Below are 10,922 nucleotides of genomic sequence, written 5' to 3'. Positions count from 1 at the left end.
ACAAGGTTAAAATGAAGTTTATTAGGTTTTTTTGTGGGGTTTTTTTGTTTGTTTTAGTTTTTTATATAAAACTGTTTGTGAAACAGCTATTTTATTCCCATGGCAGAGTGACCACTGAAAGATGCACTAACCCCTTCTTAAGGCCTTAACAAGAGAAAAAGTTTTGTTTTTTAAAAAACTCAAATGTTTAAAAATTACACAATGTACAAACAAACTAAAAGTAACCATGTGGTGTAGGCTGCTAAATAGACATTCTCCCTTCCTTCCTTTGGGAAACAAAAGACAGAGAAGAGAAGGGTTAATTGGATTTTCCTGGTCAGCTTAACACACACTGATTATGTCAACATTCAGACTTCCTGTTGAATGCCCCTTTCTAGCAGGCAAGCCAACATCCTCCTCCAGACTACCCCCCAAAAAGGCAGCAGCTCCTTGGAATGATTTGGGAGTATTTGTCAATGCCAAGAATAGCGCAAATCCCCCACCTTTTGGTACAGAGTAACGTATAATAAGGTCAGAATATCTGTATATGAAGCTAGTAGAAGCCACTCTTATTTCACAAGTCACATGACATAGGAGTCTTCTGGTGCTTCCTTTCTTAATAAAAATAAATAGCGTTTCTTAAAAAGAAAAAGAAAAAACCCTTTTCACACATACACAAATACAAACATCCCATTCCCTGCAACCATTCATTCCCACCTCCCACCCCTACGGACAATTTCATCAACATACAGGGGGGGAAATTCATATTCTTTAAAACCTGGGTTATCTGTTGTGGAAGTTGGAGTGAAGAGACAAGTTTGATTAAGCAAGCTCCTAACTCCTTTTGAAACAAGTTGAGTTCCATTTGCAAAGGCCTTGTTTGAATTTTACTTATACTTGTTCAGAAGTAACCTGGAACATATATGGGTCCTAAAAATTCAATTTAATGCATAAAAAGGGATAGCGCACCTTTCATTTAAAACAAGTCTATCAAGACTAAAAATAGATCTTTATATATATAATCTATATATATATTTTATCCCTCCCTCTTTAATTCCCCCACTTTCTTTTCTTTTCCCTCCCCTTCCCATAGTCACTATGGAGATTGTGTCCATGAAAACAGCTGGTTCAGACTCCTTGATCATATTCTGTGATGTTGTCGGTCAAGTGTGATGAAAGAGTTGATGAAGGAAGTGCTGGCTTTGGCAGGCACATCAAGAGAGGGGCATGACTGCACAGTGGGAAAGAATCCATCCAATCATGAATGTCCACCGCTTTCTTATCTCAACAGCTTAACCTGTAAGAGGAGAAAAGCACTGCCATTAGAAAAATGTGCATGTGATAAACATTTTTATTAACTTGTTTGCAAAATTTAAGTCCATGGCCCAAGGAAATATTGTAGCAGCAATACTTCCAAGAACTTTAAAACTTGGTAGAACTGTTTATGAAAGTGTAGCATTTATAATTCTTTTTTCCTTAAACAAAAACCCCTTTTAAGGTCTTGAAAAGCAAGCAATTCTGCAGTGATTATATGAAATGAAAAATTATAGCCCATTCCCTTCTGTTTAAGTGTCCATGTCAGAATTCATTACATTCAGTGCTGGGATATATGGCTGTTGGAAGATAAAATGTGTGGCTAATTTAATCAGAGGGTGAATCTCTGCTATAGCCTGATAACAGTGCAGCCAATGAAAGGGGCTTCATCTTACCATACTTTGTATGGCCTTGCACACCCACCAGAAAGCAACCATTAAAAAACCAACCCAGAAATACTTTATAATGATAGATTATTGGCAACCATGAGTGCACACTAAGGAGATGCTTTAACTACAGTAGCCAATATTGTCTGGATTTAGAGGTATGGGTCAGCTGAAATTTATCGGTTCTATTTTACTGGAGGCACAAATGTCACTTTAAGAAGCTTGTGCAGTGGCATGTGTATGTATTTAATTTTCTTTATGGACCGTTATTAGTCTCTCTATGACAAGAAGTTTCAGACTCACTCCATTCTGCTAGTTAAGAGTGTCATACTCAGCCTTAAACATTCTGCAAATTCTTTAGGTGAAGTTCCTTTCAGATTGTCCACAAAATGTGAACTATTATTTTATTTCCTGCATCTTAAATTAGGAGCCCTTCCTATGAATGTTTGTGCTTAAGATTCCCATAAGATTCAGTGGGTCATACATCCAAGTAACTGCACAGGGTTGCAGCCTAAATCAACCGACACTTAAAAAGGGGGCTTAGCTAAACTGTGAGTCCTTTGCAAGAGCAGTGGGGATCTTAAGAGGGATACTGACTTTGACTTTTCAAATTGACTCTTCCATGCTTATTGTTGCATAGATATATCAAATATGGATGAGCCCTATTCCCAAAGAGAGGGGGAGGGGCTGGTTAGCCTTTCTATCTATCAGACCACTTTTCTCTATTATGGGTGGGAGAAACCTGGGAAATTCAATTGAATTTTCAGGTTGAATCAGATTTCTTCTATCTACTTGCTTCTTAATTGTGGGTCTTATTCCTGAGCACACTGGCTACCAGTGGTGCCAGTTTCAGATACAGTGGTGCCTCGCTTAACGAATGCCCTGCTTAACGAAATTTCCGCTTAACGAAAGGATTTTTCGAGCGGAGGTTGCCTCGCTAGACGAATTCATTTTATGAAAAATTCGTCTAGCGAATCGCGGTTTCCTATAGGAATGCATTGAAATTCAATTAATGCATTCCTATGGGCAAAAAAAATCAAAAAAAATCAATGCATTCCTATGGGATTCGCTAGACGAATTTTTCGTTATAAGAAAAGACCCGTGGAACGAATTAAATTTGTCTAGCGAGGCACCACTGTACTGTAAGCTATTTTGGACCACTGACTTTTACTTCAACATGAGGCATATATGTATCTTGCATTTGAACAGCTTAAGCAAAGAAAGAGGACTTTTAGGTAGATTTTTTAAGCTAACTTAAAAACTTAACCGTGAGGCATGGAGGCCACTCCCTGAAAGGCCCTTTCCACCTGGCCTAGGGGGCGGGGCCCACAGTCACCCAGCCCTATGTTAAATATGTATTCTGTAGTTGACCTCCTTTGTAATGTTTTATTTTGAAATCTTTAAGATAATATTTTAGTTTTCTGTTAAGTTGCTTTGACTGTATACTCTATATTTGACTTTCTTCAGATTGTTTTATTTATGTTTGATTGATTTAATATGCTGTAAACCTGCTTATGGAAGCACATAAAAACTAATTTCACTATTTTGATTAATCAACAGGAGAAAATAACCAATGTACGCGGGTGGCGCTGTGGTCTAAACCACAGAGCTTATGGCTTGCCGATTGGAAGGTTGGCAGTTCGAATCCCCATGACGGGGTGAGCTCCTGTTGCTCAGTTGCAGCTCCTGCCAACCTAGCAGTTCGAAAGCACATCAAAGTGCAAGTAGATAAATAGGGACCACTCTGGTGGGAAGGTAAACAGCATTTCCATGCACTGCTCTGGTTTCACCAGAAGCAGCTTAGTCATGCTGGCCACAGGACCCGGAAAAACTGTCTGCGGACAAACGTCAGCTCCCTCGGCCAGTAAAATGAGATAAGCGCTGCAACCCCAGTCTCGTTCGCGACTGGACTTAATTGTCAGGGGTCCTTTACCTTTTAACTCATTCTCTACCGGCAGTCACAGATCTAGGACACCTATAACTCAAATGGAGCACCTCCCCCTACTTATTTATGAAGTAGGCATATTTTTCTGATATCAAAAAAGACCCAGGTGAATAGGTAAAGTGCAAATGGACATGAGACAATTAACTGAAAAGAGATATTCCCAAAAATATTAAAAACAAATGATTGGAATTCATAATCTATTATAGGTTTCTTTAGAAAGAGCTGAGAGACTCCTGCTTCAAGCTTTTGTATACGGGAGGCCTGCCCTTACCTGGAAACAAGCCAGAGCATTAAACCAGAAACTCAGAGACAGACAACAAGACACACAACACTGCTCCTTTGTGCTCTGCTCTCTTCTAATTCCTGGAGACAATGCAGATCGCTAGATTCATTCAGAGTTCATCTTCATGCCTCAGAAATGTTGCAGAACTACTGGGGCAACCAGCTCAGAAAGAAATAGGTGGAGACATTCCATCTCTGTGTGACCAGGATAGCCTTTAATGTATTGCTTTCAGGGGCCTACACTGCACCAGGAAGAAGGCATATGTGGACTCAGAGACAAACCATTCTAAATGACACAGCATTCTGTGCTTTACCATTCAGGTATTTGATGTTAGTATTTTAGCTGTCCTTAGGTGCTTCAGCAGGGACTGGTGTGATTAGTTAAAATCACATGAGTGTCATGAGTGTCTGAGAGAGTGTGGGAACGGAAGTCTGTCTTATCTGTTCCTTCTGAGTGTTGTTTATTGTATGTTACTTTCACTTCTGCCATGTCGCAGTTCTGTACTGGTGTTCGCAGAACACAGACGTGGATTATGAAGTCTCTGTATATAGTCTGTAAATAAAGTAGTTTTAGAACTACAGATGCGTCTTTCTTCTCGCTACAGGATGCTGGGAGACCTGCGTGCTCTTTTCATGAGTTAAGAGTCGCGTATTACCGGCGCTCTGGACTGAAGGGAAGATGCCAGCCAGAGAGGGTCATGGAAGGACGCTCTGGAGTATTGGGGAGTATGCCGTCATCCCAAGAGTGTTTTTCCAACATTTGATACTACTCTGAAAAATATATCCTCTTTAAAATATGGCCAACCCCAACCCCTATGCATTAGGTGCCAGCTGAAGGCCCATCTTTTTTTTTAAAAAAAGATATTAAAACACTGTAATAGACAATACACGTGAGGAAAGGACAGACGTTAACAATAAATAGTAAGAATTCAGTACAAGGAGCACATCTTTTGACAGGCATATGCTGAACACTAGTGCTGAACCTATTGCTTTAGTGTTATACAAGTTCTCCTGATAGTTCAAATGGGTTGATATTATAGTATTGTTTTGTGCCTGCAGTAGTAACAAATCTTGTAAATAAATAAAATCTGCTCTGTTAAACCATTCACGTCATAAAGCCCATCAACAAAGCCCATTCACAGTCACTTGGCTAGAAGCAAACACAAGGGGTCCAAGCAATGCTTAAAAACAAGGGAACAAACAAACAATGCTGTGTGCCAATAATTTCTAAATGGTGAGAAAGAAGTGGCACGGATGAAACAAGGCCAAAGTGGCACAATTCCAACCTATGCATATACCGTCTTGCATATAAGCAAAATAAGGTGGGCAGCACTTGTTCAAACTCACAAATTATTAGAGAACCGGTAAGGGAGAAAGAAAGACTAATAAAGACCAATAAGAGACAGGGACTTCAGCAAACGACCTAACTCATCAATATTTTATAAAGTGTGCATTCCCATTCAGGAATGATAAAGATACTAATGATGGCATAGGTCCTGTACACTGAAGATATCTCCATTTTTCTGTGAATAATCCCTGTGAAAGCCATCCTAACTGAACCACCTATTAAGCGAAATCTCAATTCATAAATTCATAGAGGGACGCAGGTGGCACTGTGGGTTAAACCACTGAGCCTAGGGCTTGCCGATCAGAAGGTCGGCGGTTAAAATCCCTGCGACAGGGTGAGCTCCCATTGCTCAGTCCCAGCTAGCACATCAAAGTGCAAGTAGATAAATGGGTACTGCTCCGGTGGGAAGATAAACAGCATTTCTGTGCATTGCTCTGGTTCGCCAGAAGCGGCTTAGTCATGCTGGCCACGTGACCCGGAAGCTGTACGCCAGCTCCCTTGGCCAGTAAAGCGAGATGAGCCCCAGTCGTCCGCGACTGGACCTAATGGTCAGGGCTCCCTTTACCTTTACCAATTCATAAAGCTAAATCTGTTCATATCGGATTGTCCATTGAATGTTGTTGTTTAGTCGTGTCCAACTTTTCGTGACCCCATGGACCAGAGCACACCAGGCACTCCTGTCTTCCACTGCCTCCCACAGTTTGGTCAAACTCATGTGGGTAGCCCATTGGATGTACTTACAGCTAAATAAATTTTCATGCCCCAATTCATACATGACAAGACACAGTGAAATAGTAATCAGAGAAGGAATGTTCAATGCTAATTTTCAACAAGCTCCCTGTGGAGCTTTTTAAAAACTCTATGAGGAAAACATAGATACCTCTGCCCTATAGATTTTAGATTACCATTGTTGTGTGTCTTTTAGAAGAACTCATTGAGTGTTAGCATCTTGGTTTCACTGTCTACAAAATGTTGACAATAGGCTAGCCTTATCTCCACACCCACATCCACAAGAACTAAAAACATACCAAGATATACAAATATAACAATATTGTGGTAGGAGTGATTTCAATATGAGGATACCGGTAAAAAATAACTATCTTGAGATGAAAAACTCATTCTATATGGATGAGCCTTGCAACTCAGCACTCAAGCTGATTGTCTGTGGGGAATAACAACAGCCTCCAGGGAGAGAGGTGCATTCCCACTGCCATGGGGGTAGAGCTGAGCAGAGCTGGACTGTTATAGTAACTGCGTATGCATATGCATACATATACCTTCGTTCTAGCCTTAAATAGTGACTGTCTTACTGGCTTCATTATGACAAACGAAGCAGCATTATAGAGGCCTTGTCCTGGGCTTGGACGGGTATTTGCAATACCCTCACAGCATGAAGAAGTGGGGGAGAGTAGATAGTGGTAACAACATGGCAGAGGGGGAAAGAAACAGAGTAACACGGTTGAGAGAAGCAGGGAAGCAAGGCAGCTTCCTGTGGATTTCTCAGCCAAAAGCATAGAAGGACCTGTCCTGGAACATCATCCCAGTGTATCTCTGGCATGGACTGGGAGGGCAAAGAAAACCCATTATTAGACTATCTGAGGCTGTGTCCCTCAGAGTGTTCTGATTGCTTCCGCTGAGCTTAGAAAGTCAGCACTCTCTCTCTCTCGGCTTCTTCCAGAACACTGAAAGTATGTTACGCTTATGATGCTATGCAGAGTTAATCGCTGCCTTTTCCTCTGGGCACTTGTACCAGGCTGTCAGGCAAGCAACTGATCTTGACTTACTGGAGCTCAGAAAATGGGGATCTAAGTAGAAATATGAAAGTTAGCCATCAAATGATGATATATAAAACACCCATCTCCCTCACCCAATCTTCTGTGTTTACATAAATAGACAAACAGGTGATACATGGGAAGTCCATTAGGATACAGCAGAAAAGGACTTCTCCTCATTTTTGCCCTTCATTGGTGAAGTGGCGAGCTTAGTATCAAAATACAAGTAAATAGGACCCAAAGTTAAAATCTCTGCATAGCAATATCACCACCTATTTCTCCCTTGGGCTGGAGAGAAAGTGGCATCCTTCCCTCAACTCACCTGTGCTTGCTTTTATTTTCATTCCCACGAACACACTTCCCCCCTCACCCCCGCTCCGACTGCTCTGTGCTGAGGCTGCCTTTCACCATCTTGTTCTGCAAGGAGGGAAGAGAGCAAGGGAGGAGGGGCTAATGTCCAGTATGCCAAGAAGAATGTGAGGGGGAAAGAGAAGATAAAAAGGAGAGAGGCAGATGAGAAGGAAGATGGAACATGTGGAGAATGAAAGAGAGAAAGTAGCATCAGTACGAGAACCAAACACAGATCTTTCAGACAGGATTTCTGCACGACAGCATTTGGAACTTTTGGGAGGAAAGAAATAAGCAGTTTAGCAAGAAAGTTGAGCTGTGCTCCCTACATAATCACAAAGCTTTCAAGCTGAGCAACGAGAAGGTTTTTACAGCTTCTTCCTTAAGTGTTCTGAAAGGCATTTTGTGGAAGAGTTTTGCTCCCTGGTGTCAGATGTTTTTAACCATTGTCAAACTTAAGCTTTTTCACCTTGTGGATGTTGAAACAGATTACATCTGGTTTTCATATCTTAACTAAAAGAATCAACTTACAACAGAAAAGAGGTGTTAATACTACAAAACAAGTAACATATCTAGATGTACTCTCCTTTCCAAATTAAAAGTGTTAATTCTTGCTATATCTCAATTAATTCTAAAACAACCACTTTTTAATACATGGGTCACTTCTTAGAGAGCAGAAGTCTTTGTCTTCTATCGAAACACAACACAGTTTCTAAACAAGGTTGTACATATTCCAGAATTGCAGAAAAATAGCAAAAATAGATATGCTGTGTTCAGTACCTTGAGAATCACATAGGTACTTAATTTTATACATCTCCTAGGCTTTATGGTTATGCAGATCAACTTGAACAGTGTGTGCACCCACAATGTCTGGTGGATTCTTCAGTTATAGAAAGAGTCTACAGGAGATTGGGGGATGAGGTTTCAGGACCCTGGAACCACACTGGGCAAATGAATCCTGCACTGCAGGAGGTTGGACTAGATGACCCTTGTGGTCCCTTCCAACTCTACAATTCTGCGATTTGCCCAGTACATAAAAATTATATACAGGTTGCAGAATGTAGTTAAAAGCACAGAGCATACATAAACTTATCTGAAAATTTTAGAAATGAGGAAATAATATTTATTCATTCCAAAAAGGTTCCTGGACCCATTTATCAGTACCATACAAACAAGGGAAACATGGTTCACAGAAAGTTCAATGCAATTCCACAGCATATGCCCAACTTCTGATACACACAAGAACATCTGGATCAGAAGAGTGACTGTCAGTGACATGTTTATCAAGGGAAGAGCCATATCCTGTTGTTTGTTTGGTATTGTGATATTGTTCTTAACCTGCATTGTGATTCTTACCAGTTTTATAAGCTGCTCATGGATTCATGAATCAAAAGGCAGAGTATAAATATTACAACAAATATACACAACAACAAAAAAAAGCTTTAATTACTAAAATCAACCATTTGGTGGCTGAATGCTCATCTCTCACATAAATAAGCAATGATGCCTCTATTTGTTTATGTTGGTATTCTCTCCTGAACTCTGGTAAATTTTGCTCCTCAAAGACTAATCTTGTTCTATAATAATCATGGTACATTTAGTGATCAAAAACATGGTTGTTGTTTTTTTTGCAAGCAGTCAATACTATCTGATATAACCTAAATAACTCTGAAGACATAATATGATGCACACTTTTTATTCAGTTATCTGAGGCTTGGCTGTTTCCAGAAGTCTTAATCCAACATGACCTTGGAACTTGAAAATATCTGTATTTCTAATATAACTATTTAACAAAGCAGCCTTCTACTTTGGGAAATTAAGTTTACGCTCAAAGAATTTTATAGCTTTCTTTCACAGAGACAGATGGCTGATCTTCAGATAGCTCCACATTCCTTGATCTCTACTGTTTATGAATAGAGAAACAAGGGGGGGTACCCTAAATACACCTTTACACATCATAAAGCATCATTCAACAAGCAGAAGCTCAACCATGTCTGGATGTTATAAATTATCGTCCAACTTTATATTTATTGCCTAGCTATATACAGAAAAGTACATTATGGTTATTTTACAAATTGGTGCTTTAACAATATAACCAGAGGTTGAACAAGTAGACAAGAATTAGCTGGCCAATTGTGTCCAGCACAGCAAATAATGCCGACCCATCTCCAACAGATCAATTGATGAAAGGAACTTTCCAATCAGTTTCCCAACCATTTAGAAACTTCTTTTTCTCAGACTATTTGCAGACAACCACTTTTAGCAGAACATTTGCTGAATAGCTACAGCCAAAGAAAAACACTCAGTACAAAAGCTATGCAATGAAGCTATCTTTCATAGAACGAACATAATCCAGATTAAAATAAACTAATTCCACAGAATAAAGAAAATATGAAGACTCATATTTTCTGACCGTGCCATCCCACAGGAAATGGAAACACACACACACACACACAAACACTATTGAAAGAGATGCCAAAGAGTATATTTAGAAAGCATTGTCCAGACACAAAATGTCTAAAAATAAACTATGATGAGACCTATATAACAAATGGCAACAAATGGCAGCAAACTGATAACAACTTTATTACCTTGTGCTTGGGGCACCTCACTGAGAAATTCTCTTCGTTTAGTAAACAATCTAAAGGAGAAGAAAACAAAAGGTTAAAAATATTCTGAAAATAGCCACCAACTCCAAACCCAGCATGAAGTGATTTTAACCACACTGCTAACAAAAGTGTTATGTCTGCTTCTTCATCTCTAATTATAGATCGTTTTTTCATAATATGAAAAAGGTGCTCACAGTGTAGTAACCACTAATGTCTGAAGGAGAGATGGGTGCCTGCAAGCGCACTGTAAGCATGTACTCAAATGCCTTAGCAAACTCACATTCCTAGGAATATGCCTACTCATATCCCCTTGTAACATGAAGTTGTTCAGCTATAGAACATGCTACAAACACTTTTTTTCAATATTTTTAGTCACTACAGGGGCTCTTTAACATATTGATTCCATGCTCACCAATAAATTTTGATTTAAAAACTACTTGTTTAGGGGCATCCTTCCTTGGGGTACACTTTCAGTTCAAGCTTCAGACATGTGATCCTGCTTTTAACTAATTACATGCTTTTAACTATCTTTTTTGGGGTGTGTGTGTCAAATTTCAGCTGCTTCGTCAAGACAGTGCGTTTTCAGAGAACCATTAATGGATCCAGTCCCCACAATTCCTTACAACTTCCAAGTGGCTCCCATGGTGGTAAATAAAAGCATGCTAATTTGAAATAATCTTAAATAAAATGCTATAACCATATCCTCCTCCTGTGGATATGTTATAACAGTCAGCATGAGGCTAACAAGGAAAAAACTGTTCTCTCTGATTTTGGCTCAGCTTCCTTTGCTGCAAGGGGGATGTCAGTGTTCCACATTGAAAGTTCTGAGCTGCATAAAAAGAAACTTAAAGAAGGCTAGAACAATTCTGTTTTAAGACAAGCATTTATCCCAGCTAACTTCTTCAGTATCTGAAAAAGTGTGCATACCCACAAAAGCTC

General features: G+C 39.7%; 1 protein-coding gene across 3 annotated transcripts in view; it reads right to left on the bottom strand.

Annotated features, from left to right (window-relative positions):
- Position 1: 1 nt before the first annotated feature.
- The window catches only part of TCF20 (transcription factor 20), a 144,086-nt gene continuing 133,165 nt past the window's right edge, over positions 2 to 10,922 (bottom strand). For all 3 annotated transcript variants that reach the window (XM_060279783.1, XM_060279784.1, XM_035128489.2), the window contains 2 exons: positions 9,966 to 10,015; positions 2 to 1,276 (listed from right to left, as the gene is read on the bottom strand). In XM_060279783.1, coding sequence (XP_060135766.1) covers positions 1,259 to 1,276; positions 9,966 to 10,015 — 68 coding nt within the window. In that variant the 3' untranslated portion in view covers positions 2 to 1,258. The remainder of the gene's footprint in view (positions 1,277 to 9,965; positions 10,016 to 10,922) is intronic.

This window comes from Zootoca vivipara, chromosome 10, assembly GCF_963506605.1.
Source record: "Zootoca vivipara chromosome 10, rZooViv1.1, whole genome shotgun sequence".
Classification (NCBI taxonomy): domain Eukaryota; kingdom Metazoa; phylum Chordata; class Lepidosauria; order Squamata; family Lacertidae; genus Zootoca; species Zootoca vivipara.
Note: the sequence above shows the minus strand (reverse complement) of the source record. Positions and strands in the feature narration are given on the sequence as shown.